This window comes from Poromitra crassiceps (genome assembly GCF_964638095.1).
Source record: "Poromitra crassiceps genome assembly, chromosome: 18".
Taxonomy (NCBI): domain Eukaryota; kingdom Metazoa; phylum Chordata; class Actinopteri; order Beryciformes; family Melamphaidae; genus Poromitra; species Poromitra crassiceps.
The window spans coordinates 17,206,171-17,230,137 of NC_139636.1; the positions used below are offsets into that span (position 1 = coordinate 17,206,171).

Genomic DNA, 23,967 nt, shown 5'->3' on the forward strand with positions numbered 1-23,967 from the left:
TGAGGCCGTCAGGTCGTCAGCAGCTCCAGGTCAGACTAAAATAAGCTTGTCCTAAATAGTGATCATCACTCAAAGAGAGGCGAAACTGGGATTCAAGGAGCAAACTGCAGGCTCACACAGGCCGGGTGAAACGGATAGTGTTGAAAAGCCATCTGTAATAGGGGGCATCTGGGTAGTGTAGTGGTAAAAGCGCACGCCACCACCGCGGAGACCCGGGTTCAATTCCCGGCAGCGGCACCTCCGGCCTGGTCAGACGCCCCCACAGACACAATTGGCCGTGTTTGGCCGTGTGTGCGGGTGGGAAGCCGGTGGTGGGGCATGTCCCCTGGCCGCTGCACCATCGTCGGGGAGAAAAATACGTTAAAAAAACAACTTGAAACTAAAAAAGAAATCTCTAAATGGGTAACCCTGATAAAGCCGTCTTCATGTATTCTTTACAAGCACTCAGCCGCTAATGCTATCTATGTGCCTCGGCTACTTTCAACAAGCAAAAGAACAAAGTCTCTTAGGTCCTCTTACCTAAACTGTCAGCACCTCATTCATCATGATGAAATAATAGGAAAACAAATGTTGTGCTACATAATAATAACACAGGGGAAGATTTCTCTTAAGGTTAAACACTATTTTAAGCGTGAGCAATGGCTTTAAGCAATTTACCTTCCCCCCTCTGGGCTTCGGCCGTGTTTATAAGCGTGTCTGTGTTTGTGTACTGTATGTGTACTCATGTGTCCATGACTGCGTGCTTGCCTGCTCGAGTGTGAGTGTGTGTGTGTGTGTGTGTGTGTGTGTGTGTGTGTGTGTGTGTGTGTGTGTGTGTGTGTGTGTGTGTGTGTGTGTGTGTGTGTGTGTGTGTGTGTGTGTTTATGATGGTGTGTGTGTGAGAGTGTGTGCGCGTGCTGGAATCCACCCCTATGCAAATACCTACCTGGTATGAACCTGGCCAGAGAGCCAATTGGAGAAGGATAAGGAAGTTAGGAGGATAAAATACCCATTGTGGGGCAGCACCTAGTGCGACTGTGTGTGACACCTGTTAATTGAAAGATTTCGGGAGCAAAAGAACACACCTGGTGGCACTGTAAACACTAGTCCTCTACAGTTTTGGAATCTGCAAAAACTTCATTGATCTGTATTCACCTGAGCTGAGAGGGGGACTACGTGACGCCTCTCCTCCTATCACAGGCCTGCTTGGACCCATTCTACAGCTCTGGTAGGCTGCCATACTATCAATACTATGGGTCTGATAGACTTGATGTGTTTTTAAGACGTCTCTTGGCCGGCCCGTTATGAGTCCGGAAATAATGTGTGGCCAACCTGACTGATAGCAGCACAAATTGTAGGCTACTGTTACTGTCAACCTGACTGATATAGCAGCACAAACTGTAGCCTACTGTTACTGTCAACCTGACTGATATAGAAGCACAAACTGTAGGCTACTGTTACTGTCAACCTGACTAATATAGAAGCACAAACTGTAGGCTAATGTTACTGTCAACCTGACTAATATAGAAGCACAAACTGTAGGCTACTGTTACTGTCAACCTGACTAATATAGCAGCACAAACTGTAGGCTACTGTTACTGTCAACCTGACTAATATAGCAGCACAAACTGTAGGCTACTGTTACTGTCAACCTGACTAATATAGCAGCACAAACTGTAGCCTACTGTTACTGTCAACCTGACTGATATAGCAGCACAAACTGTAGGCTACTGTTACTGTCAACCTGACTAATATAGCAGCACAAACTGTAGGCTACTGTTACTGTCAACCTGACTAATATAGCAGCACAAACTGTAGGCTACTGTTACTGTCAACCTGACTAATATAGCAGCACAAACTGTAGGCTACTGTTACTGTCAACCTGACTAATATAGCAGCACAAACTGTAGCCTACTGTTACTGTCAACCTGACTAATATAGCAGCACAAACTGTAGCCTACTGTTACTGTCAACCTGACTGATATAGAAGAACAAACTGTAGCCTACTGTTACTGTCAAGTGGCAATATACCAAGACCAAGCCATCATAAAATTGCCTATATTTTATTACAGTTAGGTCAAGTCATTGAAAGTCAGATTACCTGGTCCAGGGATGTAGGAATTGTCTACTGGTGAGCTACACTTTCTTTAACAATACAATACTTCCATGGTTATTTGGTTGTAGTCTGAACATCATATCAAATACCTTTTGCCACCAGATGGGGAGACAAAACATGGAAATCCGATAAATCCCAGATTTCAGCTTTAACTTATTTATTTCTTCTTTTCTATTGGTCCTTTTTCAGCACAAGGTGAGGGTTAACACCATAGACTGTTAAAAGAATGCATGAGGTGTTTGAGGGCACTTGGCAGACTGTCAGCTGTGGCGCTGATCTACCTTGGCATAACCGCATGTGTCACCTATCTCCTGGGGAAATCTCAGTCGGGGAGCTTGAGGCTCTCAGGAAGCCGATCTTAAAAGCCTCATCTTAAAACCGATCACATTGTCTGCTATACCAATAACCTGTTAAACTGGCACATACAGTACACAGTATTTACTGTAAAAATGGCTGATTGGTCATAGCAGCAGTAGCTTTATATCCTGCCATAAAGGTATGGCCAAGATCTGGCACATTTCATCAGGTGAGATGTGGGTCACTGTGTAAAGAAGCGGCTTCATTGTGCAACAAAGTGAAACTGGCGTTGCTCGCCATGTTAAACTTTGACAGCTTGATGATAAGTCAGTGTGGCTAACGTTTACGACGCCAATGTATCAGCTACTTCAGACAAACACTGTAACTCATTCCATCTTTTTATTTGTCGTCTCACATTGAGGATCAGGTTTCAAGTTTAAAGGGCATTTCACAACAATGCACTTTACAAAATAATGCGGCTTTGTTTCAACTTAGGAAAATGTCAACAGAGACGCATGGTGTGAACAACATATAATGCAAAACGTGGGTATTTAAATACCACAGAGTAGATGACCCAGTAATTAATTTTGGCAGGGAACAGTTGACACAAGGAGGAGAGGGAACAGTTTGCCATTTGCTGTCGCTGACTCATGCCACAAACTGCCAGATTACAGTTCCACGTAAGACGAGGGACAGAGTAACATGGAACTGGATATTGATTAACAGTGCCAGCATGGCTCAGTTGCAGCATTGTAACATTGTAACATTGTCAGACAAGACTCAGCTGCAGCATGGTAAACATTGTAACATTGTCAGACATGCTCAGCTGCAGCATTGTAACATTGTCAGACATTATTCACCTGCAACATTGTAACATTGTAACATTGTCAGACATGACTCAGCTGCAGCATGGTAAACATTGTAACATTGTCAGACATGCTCAGCTGCAGCATTGTAACATTGTCAGACATTACCTGCAACATTGTAACATTGTCAGACAGCTGCAGCGTTGTAACATTGTCAGACATGACTCAGCTGCAGCATTGTAACATTGTAACATGGTCAGACATGACTCAGCTGCAGCATTGTAACATTGTAACATGGTCAGACATCACTCAGCTGCAGCATTGTAACATTGTAACACTGTCAGACATGACTCAGCTGCAGAATTGTAACATTGTAACACTGTCAGACATCACTCAGCTGCAGCATTGTAACATTGTAACACTGTCAGACATCACTCAGCTGCAGCATTGTAACATTGTAACACTGTCAGACATCACTCAGCTGCAGCATTGTAACATTGTAACACTGTCAGACATCACTCAGCTGCAGCATTGTAACATTGTAACATGGTCAGACATGATTCAGCTGCAGCATTGTAACATTGTAACACTGTCAGACATCACTCAGCTGCAGCATTGTAACATTGTAACACTGTCAGACATCACTCAGCTGCAGCATTGTAACATTGTAACACTGTCAGACATCACTCAGCTGCAGCATTGTAACATTGTAACACTGTCAGACATCACTCAGCTGCAGCATTGTAACATTGTAACATGGTCAGACATGATTCAGCTGCAGCATTGTAACATTGTAACACTGTCAGACATGACTCAGCTGCAGAATTGTAACATTGTAACACTGTCAGACATGACTCAGCTGCAGCATTGTAACATTGTAACACTGTCAGACATGACTCAGCTGCAGCATTGTAACATTGTAACATTGTCAGACATGATTCAGCTGCAGCATTGTAACATTGTAACATGGTCAGACATCACTCAGCTGCAGCATTGTAGCAAGTACAAAAGTTCTCCACCTCACACGGGACAAAATATTAGTACAGCTGCAGGAATTGCGAGCAGCTTTATTTACATGGAATGCAAATATACCTGTGGTTAAGTGTGAACCATGCCTCTATTTATACCTATATGTATAGAGTAGAGCAAACTTTAATTGATGGAGTGCAGCCTATACGCTAAGCCACTGAAGAACAAAAAACCTCCCAGGGAAAAAGCAACTACAATAGTACAAACTATTAAATATTCATTTTAAGTAAGTTCCTTTGTCACTCTTAAGGCCTTTTTGAACATTTACTTATACACTGAGCTGCAGATACCTCAGACAGTCTGTTTCAAGAATTTTGGCTGGCCACAGCTATGTCATTTTGAAACTTTCAGGCGTTGTAAAGAGCACCTGTGCGGGTGACCCGACGGAGCCTGATTTTTTAAATAGGGCAGATTAATTGCCCTAAGGCTGAGGCTATAGTTCAATGTTAGTTAGCTAAGGCTATAATCCGGCACATTTACATGAAAATGTTCATTAATGTTGCACTGTCCCTGAAATAAATAAATAAATAAATAAATAAATGATGATGTCATCAGTGATGATGTCACATCAGTGATGTCACCATTGATGATGTCATCAGTGATGTCATCAGTGTGAGGCTATATAAGTGATGAGAGTAAGTAGGTAGAATCGGGAGGAACCAGACGGAGACGATGGCTTCTGCCCCGGGGCTGTGCAGGTGACTTGACGGCAGGGGCGTTTCTACGGGTGGGCCTGGGTAGGCACAGGCTCAACCACTTCTTGCCCTGGCCAACCCCAAAAAAAAACACACATACAGTGATTTAGCTCAACACTCACCAGAAATATTAAGTGTCTAGCCAATCTGCTCCCACAATTGAGCCTTTCGGTCTCTGTTGCGTATGATTAGTTGCCAGAAAAGGAGCACCCGACACCAGCGTCTTTCTGAAAAGTTAAAATGTTTTCAGCTGGGAGCGCTGGGAGTCGGGCGCACAAAAACGGCGGAGCGCTGTGAAAATAGACGCCGGACGCAGCGCACTTTCTCTAGACGTCTGTGTGTGCCCGCATACGCTCGCTCCTCATTGGAAACAACTGAAAAAAGACGCCGGAGCTAATGAAAAGACGCTAGATGGACACACGCCCTAAGCCTGCATTAATATAAAAACACTGATCAACACATTAGGCTGATTTCAAATGTGTAATGAACAGCAGGTATAACCAACCCACAGCTGTTGCACAGCACTGTGCTAACACCGCTTTGTTTTACTACAGCGCTGACAGTGCTCATGTTTTTTTACAAGCACCTTTGGATGGTAACCATGGCAAACAAAAATGAAATACAGTATAGCAAGGACTGTAGGTAAACAGTGCTACTTTATCATACTATAGTTTGTTTTTCATCAGCCTTTATTCTGTAGGTAAACAGTACTTTATCATGTTTTGACTCTGATGAAGACGCTGTGAGCGTCGAAACGTAGTCTTTGCACCTGTATTAAAATAATTTTTCCAGTTATTCGAGTGCTCCAGGATCCTCTTTGGGTTTACCCATTGATCTGTTAGCACTTTATCATAGTTTGTGTATTTCCACACTATTTTATATTAATATTTTAAAATAAAACCTAATCTTAGTATTTGTTCACTTTCACTCTATCCATGAATTACTCACAATCATTCCCTTTGCTTTGGCTCTCCTGCCACAGTCCCTGGGCCATGGTACATCAGAGTGCAGCAGCAGCAGCAATATGAGCATCACTCCATCCAGCACCCTGGAGAGCCAGCTGCCCACTACCTGGAGCCCTAACGCTTACCCTGATGGTGAGGAGCCTGACCCCGGCCACAACACACAGCCAGCCTTAATGAGGCCTATGCTTCCCCTATGCATGCCAGGAGAAGCATGCATGTGGTCCTCACTGAAGCAGACCAGTTAATTAAATTGTCTGAATGACTAATGCCTTAAAAATGCCTGAAGAAAATATGATCTGCTCAAGAGTTCAGAGACTGCAATGTCAAAAAGCCTGTTCTCTTGTTGGTTTATGAAAGTACAACATGAAATTCTATTTAGCAAATGACACCTGATCTCTTCCTCACCTGGGAGGCTCACAGCTAGAAAAACACAAGGGTTGATTTAGGGATTCCCGTACAGAGAAGTAGTAGAACAGCTCTTTCAGTAAACTGCTGTACTGGATTCATTATTGACAAACATTTGGGCGTTATTATTTCCCAATCACAAGCATATTGACGTTAAAACAGAATTCATTCTCAATACATGCAGCTTTAAAAATGCAGCAATTATGCTTCTACTTTGACCTTTGACCTCTAACCTCTACCCCCAGTTTCAATGGTGATGCCTGCTTACACAAGTCGCCTGTGGTCCCACGACTCGCAGCCCCAGTACTGGAGCAAGTACCAGGTGTGGGAGTGGCTGCAGCAGGTCATGGACATGCACCAGATCGACGCCTCCAGCATCCCTTTCCAGAACTTTGACATGGACGGCCGCCAACTCTGCGGCCTGAGCTTCCAGGACTTCATCCGCGCCGCTGGCACCGTGGGACCCCTTCTCTTCCACAGCCTCGCAGAGCTTAAGTGGAACGGTGCGTTTGAAGGGGGACCAAAAGGAAAAAACAAACAAAAGATCTTTTAGTCCCAGTGAAAGTGGAGCTGGATGTTTCAAGTGGGATTTGGAAAAGGGTGTTGATGGAGGCTTGCTGAGCGGTGATCACAGCACGGGCCAGGGGTCTCACTGCATGGTGCTGCTGAGGGCAAGAGGGCCGCTTAAAGCAGGGGAGATGATGGATTGAGTGTTTGCTCTTGCTCCAGCGAGTCTCCTAAGGAAGCACAGAGGGGGGGCGTGGAGCTATAGGAAACAAGCTGAGAGCTCAGGCATCTGTCTAACTTCTTGAGCTTTAAGGCTTCACCTTTGGGGGACAAACTTAAACTACATAATGATGCAAATCAGCTGTGATTGCATGATTCATGGCAGTCGGTGTATTACACATGCTAACCACAGTGTTTCTAACTGGCATCACTTGTGAATCAAATAAAGTAAAAACTAAACTAAACAAACAAAAAACAGGAACAAGTTTAACCTCCAAGACACAGCATACAGCAGAGAAATCCAGGGCTGAGTTCAGCCCCGACAACACGTAGCAGACCATTTATTTAAACGGTAAAGGTGGTGCGTTGAACACCCTGCTGTGTTATGCAAGCGTTGCACCTATCTGTTGGATCCACTGCGCGCACTGGCTTTTTAAACAGCAGGGTTTACAGTATATACGCGTCGCTGCTGACTGATTGGGTAACAGCTCTGACACACCCACTAAATGAGAACGTACTGTACCTCAAAGCCCGTTGCACACCATTTCGAGGAAACATCACATTCAACCCGGAAAGCGGAAACCATAGTAACATGGTGCGCACCGGTTTGAGATTGAACACACCCCAGGTTAAACCAAACTAGAGTGCAATGCTTCAGTTTTTATTGTTGATTAAAAAAACGTTTTTAAAGGTGCTAAGTGTAGCATTTTTAAACATCATTATATAGGACGAATCAGTGTGATGTCACTGCCACCCAAAAATCCCGCGGCAGTTAACTAGTATGAGTTGTGCCAAACAAACATTAATATCTCAAAAAGAATACCTCAAATCGCTTATATTTTGACATTCTGAGTGAGAGCAGAATTACAGTAGCTCAAGAGTCTGATGTATAATGCATGTCGTGTTAAAGTTGTGTGAACTGTCGCAGTTTTTAAATTGTAAACACGGTCAGCCGTCTAGAGCAGACGGTCAAACTCAGGCTCCATAGGGTTCCATGGCCGTTGCCACCCAGTGACGCGGTTTGTTTACCAAAACGCTGCTCGGCTGATCCTTCGTATATCATTGTCAATTGTGACACCTTTGGATCACAGACACATGACACGCAGCCTCTGCCTCACTCCAGTAACAATGTTACTGTTTCCTTCCTGCTTCCTGTTAAAAAGAAAAGTTCTTCCTTCTCCTTTGTTGTAAATCCTTTCTCCCAGTCCCTGGTGTGACATTTGTTTTGAAGAGCAAAAAGAAAGATAAGAGATAAACTTGTTGGAAGTGAGTTGTGAACTGTGAGAAACTCTGATGGGAGAGGGCCATTGTTCTTCCAGCACAACAAACAGCCTAAGACTGTTTGTGCTGTTTTGTGTGGCAAAGCAATATTCCTTTGTGATATAAAGCAAAACAGAGGATTTTCTGCCAAATCCAATCAAGTCGCTTACAATGTAAAATGCAATGTAGCAATATCTTTGAAGATGGTTGGTAATGGTCTCATCTGTTTACACAAACATTAAAATTAATGTGTCAATGATTTATTGGTAATAAAATAATAGCCCTATTACTTTTATACCCTGGTTTGGGGTCATAGTTAAAAGCACACACTCATAAACTTTCCCTCTTCTTTCTACACAGGTCAATACCATGTGGAAATAGGACAACTGGAAATCAAACCAACAGAATGTAAGTTAAGCTCAAGTTATCATCCAATAACTCAATCAGTGAAATAGCCTATAGGATCTGCCTGCCCACAGTCGTTCAGAGAAATCAGAAGAACGTTTCCTTTTTTTTCTTAGAAAAGTCATAAACCCACTAACTTCTTAAAACATTCTGTTTTCATTTGCCTTTTTATTTTTACAGTAGATTTCTCTTGTCCATTTCCAGATACTAGCTATCCACCTGGAGGTAAATATAGCAAGCTAATGCCTTTACCCATAATGTTCATTTGTTTTGATGATGAACATGCAGACAAATGAAATGTTGACTTCGATTTTTGTGTTGTTGTTGTTTTTTTTACCTTAGAAATCTATGATCCCCCATATCAACCTCTGGCACCTGTTGCCTCTCCCACCCCTTCGAGCCCTGGTAAGACATTCATGATAGAACTATCTAACTACATCCATAGACTTCCTCTTGCTGCTTATAGTACATTAGGGAAAAGGGGAAATGAAACAAGAGTGATGTTGCAAGCCAAGTACAGTAACGTCTGTAAATACCAAGCATGCCGAGGTATTTACAGCCAAAAACACTTCCAAGATATCCAAGAATTGACGAAGAATTTGATAGGATTCACTAATAATCTGATTCCTGTTATGTGTGCATTTTCAGACATAAAAAGATCTTACAATCGTCCTCATCAGGTCAGAAAACATAGTAAGTAACATCAAATATATCATCCTTATACTGTATGTTATCCAGTAGGCTATGTTTTTGAATATGTATGTTATGATATTATATGCAAATTCTTGCGATTCAATCTACATTGCAATTGCAAATCTTCCCCCCACAGACCCGAGGGGGACCCACTTGTGGGAGTTCATCAGAGACATTCTACTGAACCCAGACCGCAACCCAGGCCTGATCAAGTGGGAGGACCGGGCAGAGGGCGTGTTCCGCTTCCTGAAGTCAGAGGCCGTGGCACAGTTATGGGGCAAGAAGAAGAACAACAGCAGCATGACCTACGAGAAACTAAGTCGGGCAATGAGGTATGAGGATACAGTAGCAGCACAGCTATCGCACAAATTTGGTTACACAAATACAAAACCTCATACAGTAAACAATACAACACACACACACACACACACACACACACACACACACACACACACACACACACAGTAGACCAATTTGCTTTTCCTACATATACATCATAGAGGCCTACTAAAAACATACACACTCATGGGATGAAGTGGATTGAAGTGTTCATCTGAAACTATTGAAATAAAAACTATTGGAGACATGAAGAAACACCACGTTTCCAAAAGACATTCCATCAGTTGGTGTTTCATAATGGTGGGAAATCTGTTACATGTGCCGGTTCACAATGTCCCGCTACAGTATTCATCTGGGTTGACATCTGATCATTAAGACGGCCAAAACATTTAGGCTAGTTCACATCATCAAACTATTCAGTGACCACTCAGGAAGAGACTGTGCTCAGAAAGTGTTTGAATGACGTTGGCTACAGCTGGTTTTGTATTTATATTATTCACATTTCGCTTTACGACTATAGATATTACTGACTAAACTAGAGTCATATGTCCTCTATTACAGATATTACTGACTAAACTAGAGTCATATGTCCTCTATTACAGATATTACTGACTAAACTAGAGTCATATGTCCTCTATTACAGATATTACTGACTAAACTAGAGTCATATGTCCTCTATTATAGATATTACTGACTAAACTAGAGTCATATGTCCTCTATTATAGATATTACTGACTAAACTAGAGTCATATGTCCTCTATTACAGATATTACTGACTAAACTAGAGTCATATGTCCTCTATTACAGATATTACTGACTAAACTAGAGTCATATGTCCTCTATTACAGATATTACTGACTAAACTAGAGTCATATGTCCTCTATTACAGATATTACTGACTAAACTAGAGTCATATGTCCTCTATTACAGATATTACTGACTAAACTAGAGTCATATGTCCTCTATTATAGATATTACTGACTAAACTAGAGTCATATGTCCTCTATTATAGATATTACTGACTAAACTAGAGTCATATGTCCTCTATTACAGATATTACTGACTAAACTAGAGTCATATGTCCTCTATTACAGATATTACTGACTAAACTAGAGTCATATGTCCTCTATTACAGATATTACTGACTAAACTAGAGTCATATGTCCTCTATTACAGATATTACTGACTAAACTAGAGTCATATGTCCTCTATTATAGATATTACTGACTAAACTAGAGTCATATGTCCTCTATTACAGATATTACTGACTAAACTAGAGTCATATGTCCTCTATTATAGATATTACTGACTAAACTAGAGTCATATGTCCTCTATTATAGATATTACTGACTAAACTAGAGTCATATGTCCTCTATTACAGATATTACTGACTAAACTAGAGTCATATGTCCTCTATTATAGATATTACTGACTAAACTAGAGTCATATGTCCTCTATTACAGATATTACTGACTAAACTAGAGTCATATGTCCTCTATTACAGACTAAACTAGAGTCATATGTCCTCTATTACAGATTTTACTGACTAAACTAGAGTCATATGTCCTCTATTACAGATATTACTGACTAAACTAGAGTCATATGTCCTCTATTATAGATATTACTGACTAAACTAGAGTCATATGTCCTCTATTATAGATATTACTGACTAAACTAGAGTCATATGTCCTCTATTACAGATATTACTGACTAAACTAGAGTCATATGTCCTCTATTACAGATATTACTGACTAAACTAGAGTCATATGTCCTCTATTACAGATATTACTGACTAAACTAGAGTCATATGTCCTCTATTACAGATATCACTGACTAAACTAGAGTCATATGTCCTCTATTACAGATATTACTGACTAAACTAGAGTCATATGTCCTCTATTACAGATATTACTGACTAAACTAGAGTCATATGTCCTCTATTACAGATATTACTGACTAAACTAGAGTCATATGTCCTCTATTACAGACTAAACTAGAGTCATATGTCCTCTATTACAGATATTACTGACTAAACTAGAGTCATATGTCCTCTATTACAGATATTACTGACTAAACTAGAGTCATATGTCCTCTATTACAGATATTACTGACTAAACTAGAGTCATATGTCCTCTATTATAGATATTACTGACTAAACTAGAGTCATATGTCCTCTATTACAGATATTACTGACTAAACTAGAGTCATATGTCCTCTATTACAGACTAAACTAGAGTCATATGTCCTCTATTACAGATATTACAGACTAAACTAGAGTCATATGTCCTCTATTATAGATATTACTGACTAAACTAGAGTCATATGTCCTCTATTACAGATATTACTGACTAAACTAGAGTCATATGTCCTCTATTACAGATATTACTGACTAAACTAGAGTCATATGTCCTCTATTATAGATATTACTGACTAAACTAGAGTCATATGTCCTCTATTACAGATATTACTGACTAAACTAGAGTCATATGTCCTCTATTATAGATATTACTGACTAAACTAGAGTCATATGTCCTCTATTATAGATATTACTGACTAAACTAGAGTCATATGTCCTCTATTATAGATATTACTGACTAAACTAGAGTCATATGTCCTCTATTACAGATATTACTGACTAAACTAGAGTCATATGTCCTCTATTACAGATATTACTGACTAAACTAGAGTCATATGTCCTCTATTACAGACTAAACTAGAGTCATATGTCCTCTATTACAGATATTACTGACTAAACTAGAGTCATATGTCCTCTATTACAGATATTACTGACTAAACTAGAGTCTTATGTCCTCTATTACAGATATTACTGACTAAACTAGAGTCATATGTCCTCTATTACAGATATTACTGACTAAACTAGAGTCTTATGTCCTCTATTACAGATATCACTGACTAAACTAGAGTCATATGTCCTCTATTACAGATATTACTGACTAAACTAGAGTCATATGTCCTCTATTACAGATATTACTGACTAAACTAGAGTCTTATGTCCTCTATTACAGATATTACTGACTAAACTAGAGTCATATGTCCTCTATTATAGATATTACTGACTAAACTAGAGTCATATGTCCTCTATTATAGATATTACTGACTAAACTAGAGTCATATGTCCTCTATTACAGATATTACTGACTAAACTAGAGTCATATGTCCTCTATTATAGATATTACTGACTAAACTAGAGTCATATGTCCTCTATTATAGATATTACTGACTAAACTAGAGTCATATGTCCTCTATTATAGATATTACTGACTAAACTAGAGTCATATGTCCTCTATTATAGATATTACTGACTAAACTAGAGTCATATGTCCTCTATTATAGATATTACTGACTAAACTAGAGTCATATGTCCTCTATTATAGATATTACTGACTAAACTAGAGTCATATGTCCTCTATTATAGATATTACTGACTAAACTAGAGTCTATGTCCTCTATTATAGATATTACTGACTAAACTAGAGTCATATGTCCTCTATTATAGATATTACTGACTAAACTAGAGTCATATGTCCTCTATTACAGATATTACAGACTAAACTAGAGTCATATGTCCTCTATTACAGATATTACTGACTAAACTAGAGTCATATGTCCTCTATTACAGATATTACTGACTAAACTAGAGTCATATGTCCTCTATTATAGATATTACTGACTAAACTAGAGTCATATGTCCTCTATTACAGATATTACTGACTAAACTAGAGTCATATGTCCTCTATTACAGATATTACTGACTAAACTAGAGTCATATGTCCTCTATTATAGATATTACTGACTAAACTAGAGTCATATGTCCTCTATTACAGATATTACTGACTAAACTAGAGTCATATGTCCTCTATTACAGATATTACTACAAAAGAGAGATCCTAGAACGAGTGGACGGACGCAGGCTGGTTTACAAGTTTGGAAGGAATGCGAGAGGATGGAAGGAGTCAGAGAAGTGAATCAAGTGGAAATTTCATTAATTTATGTTTTCTTTAATTTTGTATGCAAACGTGATGTGTTACTTTACTTTTCACTGAGCCTTTTGACTTTTAACTGTCATGTTATTGTGTTTTTACAGATTTTTGATAAAATATGTTTGAGCAGTTTACATAGTTGAAAATTGTATGTTTGCCTTGTTCAGTTCTTCTGTTCATTCATCCCTTTGTGGTGACACTGCACTGATGTGTTCTTTATTGTGCCTGGAAAAAACCACTGCAGATTTTTTAGAGGAATCAACCCCTGCACACATTTGTTTACATAGAACTCACAGGAGAAAAGGATATGAAAACGGTCAAAAGGCCAACAGAATACTTTGTACACCTACTTCCACTTTTCCACATTGCAGTTTCCAAATCAGGTAGTGCGTGCACATCTCGACGGAGTATGTGTTGATACAGGATTCAAAGTATATGTGGCAAAAAGGGTTGCATATACTATTAGGATATGTTGAGTGTTTTGACGTTGATACTGTGAAGTAGTCTTTGGGGAGGAATCTTTGATTGCTGGAAAAAAATACATTATGCATAATACAGCAAAACAATAAACAATTTAACAACTAATCAACAATTTTTGCATCCAAATAGTTCTGTAGATAAAGCTGGCTTGTACTATTTTGTTCGTTTTCATCCCTTTGCATTCACCTAACTGCATTGAGCTGTAAAAAGAATTGTGCCCATGTCTGATATGATTATAACAAATAAAGGTTGTCATTTCTTTTTGTTTTTATGAAAGCCGTTTGTCAAAATTGCATCTCTTTCAGGCGGGTGTCACTGTGGGTAACCATACTGAGCCTTTCAGTTAAGTCTATTAAAGCATTAGCTAATTATCATGGGACAAAGAAGCAATCATCTTTGAAATAATTGGGCAATCTTATCATCAGTCAGCTTTTGTCTGTACCTGAACTGCAGCTATTAAGACTCTGTCGGGTCAACACCATTTGTTACAATGTAAGCGTGGCGCTGCGCACTTTTACAGAGTTCATTGAATTGGACCCAAGTCTCATTTCCACATGTCCGCAGCTGATAGAAGCTCGACTATGAACAGACAGGCAGTTAGAGATAGTCATTGGCGTTTTATCTTGATAGTGTGTAAAGCCACACAGTTAATTGTCCACCATGTGCGTGCCACGGCTGATGCCTCCTTCAGGCAATAGATCTGATGCCTTGATGGCCACGTGAGATAAAAGCAGGGCCCCTCTCTCAGGCTTGTATTCACAAGCAAATCCCGGTCTAATCTCCGCTCTGCTTTACCTTGCTATTTCAATGCTTCTTTACATATATAGCACCGATTGAAGCCCACAATGCTATTATCTCGTCTTGCTGCTTTCAAAATTTGCCCATCAGTGCATCCATATCAGTACAGTATGAGATTTGTCTCTCTGCTCTCACACACGCCAAGCGTAACCCAAAGCCGCCACAGTGTCAGCTAGAAAGGAAATGACATGTGAGCATGTGTGTGCTCATCAAGATCTCAGCACAAGTACAGACACACTAACAGAGCATGTGTTGTTGTAGACAAAATGCCTATGACTACAAGGGCCTGCTATGATGTTGTGCTCACTTCAGGGTTGATATAAAAGAAGACAAGAAAACTGCATACAGAGAGACAGTATCTATATAGCCAGTGAGTGTTCTAGAATGGACTGTGAAGACGGCTAGTGATCGCCATCTTGTTGTATTACAAGCAACAAACATTGTCAGTTGAAGTGCATCTCCATCATATTCCATTGTCTGGAGGAAATGATTCACCGGGAGCAATAACACTTTGTAGTTTCTCCTGAATAACACGTGTGTGTGTTTCATAAATTAAAATGTGTACTAAATCAACCAGAACTGTGATGAATATTACACTATGATCAAAGTTATGACTACACCTTCCATATGCTTGAAAAGCAAAAAAACATACAAACAAGGAAGTTGTGAATTATCTCACTACCTTCAGTTTGCTGTGTGTGTGTGTGTGTGTGTGTGTGTGTGTGTGTGTGTGTGTGTGTGTGTGTGTGTGTGTGTGTGTGTGCGTGTGGGTGCGTGCGTGCATGTGTGTGTGCCTGTGTGTGTGTGTGTGTGTGCGTGTGCGTGTGCATCTGCGTGTGCGTGTGCGTGCGTGCGTGCGTGTGTGTGTGTGCGTGCGTGTGCATGTGTGTGTGTGTGTGTGTGTGTGTGTGTGTGTGTGTGTGTGTGTGTGTGTGTGTGTGTGTGTAAAATTGCAAGTGGTTAAGTGGTTAAGGTTAGGTCTCATGTATCATTCAGCCATGACTTCCTAAGCACTGCAGATGGAAAGGCCTAATTGTATTTGCATGCCATACTGATAAGACACGAGTCATTTTAACATTATTATGGTAACGGCACAACGGAGACATTAATGATACTATCCATCTAATCGGCAGAGGCAGGGGGCGGTGTGAACATCTGAAATCTGGCCTTCTTTTCACTTTTAAATCATGTGGACGTTGCTGTACGTTCTGATATGGGGACTTGTTTGAAGATGTGACTCACAGGGAGATAACAATTAGGCAAATTGTCTAGACTGACATAACCTCTGCGGCACAAACGGGAGCTTGATTTCCCTAACAGACCAGAATGTGATAGCCAGACTTTACATACCCTCAATATGTGAAGGTTCATAACGGCTGCTGACATCTGAATCTGATTCAAATCGTTTTAAGGTTTTGATATGTATATAATGTGTGTGTGTGTGTGTGTGTGTGTGTGTGTGTGTGTGTGTGTGTGTGTGTGTGTGTGTGTGTGTGTGTGTGTGTGTGTGTGTGTGTGTGTGTGTGTGTCTCTGTCTGCTCACGAGGTAGTACCTCGTGAGCAGACAGAGGGTAGATGTGGTTCTCTGATTCTCTGACAATCAAAAATCAGTGACAGAGAGGAATACTGTAATAAATCATTCCCTGGTTTTGGCAAAAGGACTGGTAAACCAGCAAGACGAGTATCAGCTCTGGGACTCTGGCATTAAGGCACAAATGGCACCTAGGCAAACATGCACCCAAACCGGTTGTAATAGAGCCTGTGAAGACGACACAAACCCAGAGATGCACAGAGGGAGAGAGAGTCTGTCTGTGTAGTGATATTTAATCTCTGTGTCTCACTTTGTCAGAACACAAAAAGGACATTATAACAAGAATAGCACAGACAATTGTTATGGAAGATGAGGACAAAATGTGTTTACAGGTTAAAAATAGCTAGTGACCTTCTGCATTGTGTGGTGCCGCAGTAGACGACACAATGAAACAATAACTGCCTTTGTTTTGCAGACAAAACAACAACAACATGAAGTATCGGTTCAGAACCATCTCTATCTCTCATTGTCCCCAAATTATTTTTCAAATTTGAATGGTCCACAAGAGGGTCATTTTATTATTTAAAAGGGAGAGCATTAATGCAATCAGATAGAGGTTGGAGGACGAACAGGGAAGTGATGAGAGATAGCCTGAGTGTGGGCATGAAGACAAGCAGCTGGCATTGTGTGTCTGTGTCCCATGGCTCAGTGGGGCTATTGTGTTCTCCCAGCAGATACACAATCACAGCTTATCAGGGCACCTTATCACTCTATCGTCACACTCTAATGGACCTCGAAGGCATTCGGCCCAAACTGTGAGTGAGATAGATGGGAAATGCAGCTTTTACCGTACTGTACTTTACTTTCTTTTTAACCGACCGGTGAAAGAAGAGAACAAAACTACCGGTATTGACGTCTCCAATGTTATTCAAATGCAACCTCGCGTCTCTGTCTCTACTTTGAGAGAGCCTGGTACAGCATCTGTTACTGGTCACGAAAACAAAACAGGGACGGACAAGCCCGTCTTTATTGTCACAAACACCACACACCGCATGCACACACATGTCGGCGCTGTGAAATTCAGTCTGCATTTATCCCATCCAGGCATGTCTCCGGCGGGGGGCAGGCCAGGAGCAGTGGGTAGCTTTCGTTAGCATACAGCGCCCGAGGACCAAGTTCAGTTGTAGTCATCGCTGGTCAGGTGGTGATCTTCTGCATGTTTTTAGTGGGGGCCCATACCGATGTTGTATGGAGGAAACCCCAGGGAAGCACATGCAAACTCCACACAGAAAGCCCCCCGCCTTTTTTCACGACATAGCCCACCTGGGCACTAGGCACTGCAGACATGGGGGGACACGCCCTCAGCGCCACAGCGTCTCAGGCGGGTATCAAACCCAGGACCTTCTTGCTGTGGGGCGACAGCGCTACCACTGTACCACCCGTTGTCAGCTTGTCATCTCGTTTAGTCATCCGGTGTAGGGGGAAGCAGGGGGACAATAGAAGCATGGACCTAAGACCTAAGAACTTGAAACTAGTGTACCATTATCCTAATCACTGTTCACTGTTTTCCTGCAGAAAATCAACATCCTGTGTTTTGTTTTTGCAGAGTTCCGATCAAAAATGTGAGCTTCATGTGGAGTTTTCATGGAAAGTACGGGAAAACTGAAGCGTTTTTCATTTTTGTCATAGAGTTTATCTAATGCTGCTATCTGTTAAACCTATTGGGAGACTAAACATTGTTCCATGGACCATGTTGGATGAGTTTTTCTGTTCTCCTAGCTTAAACAGGGAGAGACGGGAGGGACGGTTGCATTTGTGAGGTGTTTTGCTGACTGACTGACCATGGTGTAGACTAGACATTATAGCAAAACATGACAATAAATTGATATTTCAAAACATTTGTTTGTGTCGGGCATTAAATGGAGGATGCAATATTGATTAACCAGTAAAATAGTTGGACACAAGGTTGAATTGTTTGTGACAGATAACGTAATAAATTGTATTTCATAATACCTACACTTATTTGGATTAGAGGTCTTCACAGGTCCAAAGTGACGGACCCAGACCCTAATGGACCCGGGAAATTTGTGCCCGGACCCATCTATTATTAGAAAGCTGAGACCCGGGCCCGTCCGAACCGACACAGACCCGGGACCCGTGGTGATAGAATAGGACCCGACCATCCCGACCCGGACACACGTGACCACCATAATAAAATGTGGACCCGGGGCCCTGTACGGGTCCTCGGATCCGAGTAGGCCCGTGAAGACCTCTAATTTGGGAGGCTAATTGATAAAAGAATGAGAAGTATATGCCAGAAAAATGCATTACATGACTGTTTTGAGGCCACTTTGACAACCACTTCAATCGTCCCCCTCCTGTGTTTCAATCCCCCCCCCCCCCCCCCCCCCCCTTCCAGTTTGTGTTCCAGTAGCCTACCGTTCCCCCATAAAATGATGGTTTTATTATGGTTATTTTTTTATTTTTGTGGATTAGGCTAATCCACAAAAATAAAAAAATAACCATAACAAATAAGGTGACCAGATGTCCCCGATTTTCAGGGACAGTCCCCGTTTTTGGTGACCTGACCCCGGCTGGAGCTGTCCCCGATGAAAACGTCCCCGATTTTCTACTCCTCATCTGCGGGGCGCAGCCGACATTACTGTCTTTCAGATGCTCCAGCGGGAGTGAAGAGATGCTTATATCATAACATGAAACTTTACAACCACAAACCTAGGGCATTCAGGGGATGTATGGCTTTCCTAGGTATATTGAAAATAAGGGGTTTTCTGAACAATTTCCAGAAGAGAAGTGCTCGCTACCCAATCGCCAAAAAATGCAATTCATACAGAAATCTCCAAATGTCAAAGGTTTTTGATAGCAAATCACAACATGCATTTTTCTAATCGTGTTCCTCAAGGACTTGGTGTCTTAATGTGGTATTTTGGAGGGATATCAGTCGGCCTGCACCTTATACAGCCTACAATGTTTGTCAAAATACATAACACCGGATTGGCCCCTTTTTATTTCATAGTGTAGATAATAATATCAGATATTTTAATGATATATTGGCGCCAATGTTTTCAGAGTGGAATTGTTTTTTTGGGGACCACCGACCATTTCCGCATCCGTCGGATCTGCTATTGCCGTAGGCTATCTGCTTTTAACTGGATAACCAGATGCAAAGCTTTTGGCCCCAGACTAGTTAAAATGTATGATGATAGTCAAGACTGAGGAGGAAATATGGGACAATGAGTCAGCATTTGATTCTGCAGTGCCCCTCCCTCACCGGCCTCATGTGTAATGTGAAATCATTGTCCACAAAAGTTGATAATGAACTATAATACTGTGGTGTCGCACATGCAGCACATTTTTGGTGAGATGAGAAAGGAGGAAGTAATGAGGACAGGACAACCCTTGCTATGCCAGGCAGAACCAATTTCCTGCTCACTTTTGGTGGGGTTTCACCACATGCCCATTTCACAATTTTTAAGCAGTAAACATGTTGTTCACACACTCAATAATCAGATTTGAATCAAAGACAATCACATGCATATCAATTAGGGTCCTTTTGCTGGCTAAGATGATGCCTCTTTTCTGCCTTTCTTTTATTATTCTTCTGTGAAAAAACAAAAGTCTCCATCAGTTTTTTCTCTGGCATTCAGCAATAGTGCAACAGATTACATTTAGGCCCTACCTAGTCCAATAATCTTAGGGACTCATTCGCCTATTAAGGACCTTAGGTAGGCTATTAATAAAGAAAATAAGCTTTTAATTTAAAACACAGCAAATAAATATCAGTCCCGAGGAGGCTGCTAACAAATCCTATTATATAGCCTACAATGACATGTTTAGTTTGTTGTGGACTTATTCAAAACTCCCAGCAGAGAGCAGTATTGAGCTCTGAGGATTTCAACCGATTTCAACAACACAGCAGAGTGAGAAACAGAAGGCCCTCTAAAGACCCAGAAAGTTGACCTATTTTCAGCCTGCTCGTTTATACTTTTTAGAACTGAATAATACAATTCTGTACGGGTAAAATATTTAAAATGTTAGCAAATTATTCCTAGTTCTTTTTCTTTCTTTCGATATTACTTACGATGCATTTGTATTGAAAGTAATTTCCTCTGTTTGCCTGGGCGTTGTTTTGCCGTCAGGCGCGTGCATGGACACATTTCACAGACAGACGGAGGGCGACAACATGGCGGCCTCCTTGCGTTTGGGTCGTCAAGGGATTCTATTTGGCCTCAGATTATCACATTTTAAAGCGTGTTTAGGGACAACACATTCGTGGCAGGAGCATGTCAGACACTTCTTTCAATCCCCATCTTTCCTCGGTGAGTGTTTTCGTTTTATAACCTAAAGTTAATGCTAGTTGTCATTTTGTTTGCGTGAGACAGACAGGTCTGGTGCAACCGCTGTCAAACTGGCTAGGGTAAATTAGCATGCCTCTACCAACCTTGACATTTCTTAGCGTGTATTATATCACAAGCTATACGTAATCCCAAGGTTATCAACTACATTGAAGGGGGCTGAGGCACTGATTAATAACATAATCTCCAGCCTGTCCCGCAAAGGGTTTTTATTCCATCTCAAATCAAGAGCTAACGGTTTAAATGTTTTTGAACCAGGCAACCGTTTTGGGCCAAACCTGTGCAGAACAGCATGGATAATAACTTGGTTATTTCAAAAGAGCTTTTACACGAGTTTTGAATGTTAGCCAGCTAAATGTTTTGGGCCAATGCAAATACAACTGTCAGCTGTCCAGTCCAGAACAGCAACACTATCTGAACTGGGCCAGCCCAGCCCCTTCGAGAGTACAGTACACAGTCAGTAGGCTACACCCTTTTTGAAAAAGAAAAAAATAGCATTTGCCCCTTGGAAAGCCTCTCAAATTGCTCACAGCAATAATGTTGGTCCCTTTTTGGAGACAGAAAACCCACCAGGCTGCAGCAGCGCTTGAATCTCCCTTTATATGACATCTGCAGGTGGTACAAAACCATTTAGTAATCCTGAATGGCCATGGCACATTTGCACCTGAAGGCCAACATTTCATTGTAAGTTCAACATGACAAACTGCCTTTTAGAATGGTAGACGTTGCACTATTTCACATAATGGACCACTATTTCTAGGTCAGGATCCATTTTTGGCACAATTTGTGTAATAATACATGAGAGTATCAATCACTATAGCAGTGGCCCCAAATAATTTTACCCATAATAATCTGATCTGTAAGTATTGATAATATTATGGTAAAATGGTAAATGGCCTGCATTTATATAGCGCCTTTATCCAAAGCGCTTTACAATCAGTAGGTATTCACCCATTCACACACCAATGGCGGCAGGCTACCACGCAGGGTGCTGGCACACCATCGGGAGCAATTTGGGGTTCAGTATCTTGCCCAAGGACACTTCGACATGCAGACTGGAGGAGCCGGGAATCGAACCACCGACCTCTTTTATCCAAAGCGATTAGTGGACGACCCGCTCTACCTCCTGAGCTACAGCCGCCCCCATATTATGGTGGCCACTGGCCAGTGACCACCTATGTGTCACAGTTGTTGACATATAACACAATGCAAATGTATGATGTTACAATATGTCATTCTACATAGCTGAAGTGGGGAAGTATTGGCATGCATGTGATATGGGTATTTGAAACAGAGATGGCCTCTTATCTTCCTATGACTCCTGATTGAATGCCTAAGCTTTGTACAAGGATGTTTTAAGGACAAAACACTGTCATTTCTACAGACAGATGCCCATAATCAGACCAGTATGCTTCTAAGTGTAAAGTAGTCTTACAGTATGGTCAATTATTTAATGCAGGGCAAGCCTACTGTTTGAAAGTTATACAGAACAGAACACTGATGCAAACAAACAGTATTAACTCATTAAGTGCCATAGACGACCTAACTCGTCTTACATAATCCAGCGCTTAAGTGCCAAGGACGGACTAACTCGTCTTACATAAAGATTTTTTTTTTTTGACGGTGGGACATCAATCAACCCCTTTTACATCTTTGAGATAACTATTTGGAGCAAGAGCATGTGTGTAATCTATTTTACCGACCACTAAGTGGCGACAGAGACCGAGAGAAGTCACAGCCACGGGACCCAAAAGCCACAAAAGCAGCCGCCTCCCGCGGAAATGGCTTGGCGATTTTACAGTCAGAAGCCCGGACACACACACACAGAATGGACAGAGATCCCTTCCCCCCAGAGCCGCGCAGCAACGCGCGAACACACACACACACACACACACACACACACACACACACACACACACACACACACACACACACACCGCGGGAGCAAGCTATTCAAGGAAATGGCGACGCGATTTTACAGTAATCCATTTCAGACTCGTCTTGCCCGACAGGCAGACAGGCAGGCAGGCAGCAGCAACGCGCTTCTGACACGCCCGCTGTTAGAGCCAGGAGGAAGGAGGAGAAGACACACGGAGGGAGGAGTTTGAATGAGAGGGGTGTTTCCTGTTGTTATGGAGGAAATTACTGTTCAAAACTATTGTTTAGAATGTCTGACGGTCTTACTGATGCCAAAAATGAATGGTTAAAGTGACTGTTTCACAAAAAGCCATTTATCTCTGAATAAATTTCCAGACGCTGAAACCATGCTGTACTCAACGGCTAATATCTACATAACTACTAACTCTGCAAACTAACTCTTTTAGACAGAGAAAGCACACATTCTATTAGTTATTTTTAGATGATTGATGTTCATGAATTCTTAACAGAAAAGAATCCTCGGCTGTTCTAAAATGAGCCAGAATCGTCAAAAACACCCCTGGCACAACTTACCTACAGGAATGAAAACATGGCTGGCATTCAATGTGTTAACAATATTGACTCTCTTTTTAATCTAATTTCTTAATATTTTTTTTTTTACTATTAAGTGTCACACGCACACGCACACAGAGAAAAACACAAACACAAGCTTGTGAGATACTACATACTGGGAAAATCCAAAGGAATGAAATCTTCCTGGACCTGTGGCTTTGCAAGATATCCAGCAGATGGCAGCAACACACAACACAGGCTGAACCCTATGAAATTGTACTTCATGGAAAGTGGAGTTGATTGTATACGAAAAAGTGTACGATATACGGACCCCACAATAGCTCGTGCAGTCTTTAGTGACTTTGATGCTCACTCAAAATGACTGAAAATGAAAATCATTCCTTGCTTATCAAATCATTTATACATTTTATACTTGGATTTTCTATTCTTTCAGAAGTGAATCTCTTTCCCTCTCCCTTTTCCTCTGCCACTTCCTCACTTTCACTTTGTCACTCTCTATAGCCATAAATGTAATATTTGTCTCAGGCTCTCTTGCTCAGTTGCTCTATGCCCCTCTTATATGAATGGCCTCAGCATCTGAGCACATGCGGTTTTGACTTTTGGAGCTGTGTCATGTCT

General features: G+C 41.2%; 2 protein-coding genes across 3 annotated transcripts in view; both read left to right on the forward strand.

Moving 5' to 3' along the window:
* The first annotated feature begins 1,035 nt into the window (after nt 1-1,035).
* On the forward strand, nt 1,036-14,435 carry ehf (ets homologous factor). Of its 2 annotated transcripts, none has more exons than XM_083654311.1 (9): nt 1,036-1,207; nt 5,905-6,019; nt 6,538-6,795; nt 8,639-8,686; nt 8,864-8,908; nt 9,026-9,088; nt 9,332-9,376; nt 9,513-9,708; nt 13,602-14,435. In XM_083654311.1, exons 2-9 carry the CDS (start codon nt 5,947-5,949, stop codon nt 13,699-13,701), a joined length of 828 nt encoding a protein of 275 aa, XP_083510437.1. In that variant the 5' UTR covers nt 1,036-1,207; nt 5,905-5,946; the 3' UTR covers nt 13,702-14,435. The 2 variants fall into 2 exon arrangements, with proteins under 2 accessions (XP_083510437.1, XP_083510438.1); XM_083654312.1 differs by having other exon boundaries at nt 8,888-8,908.
* A 6,287-nt stretch (nt 14,436-20,722) lies between these two features.
* pdhx (pyruvate dehydrogenase complex component X) overlaps nt 20,723-23,967 on the forward strand; it is a 49,478-nt gene continuing 46,233 nt past the window's right edge. The window contains exon 1 of the mRNA XM_083654308.1: nt 20,723-20,862. Coding sequence (XP_083510434.1) covers nt 20,727-20,862 — 136 coding nt within the window. The 5' untranslated portion in view covers nt 20,723-20,726. The remainder of the gene's footprint in view (nt 20,863-23,967) is intronic.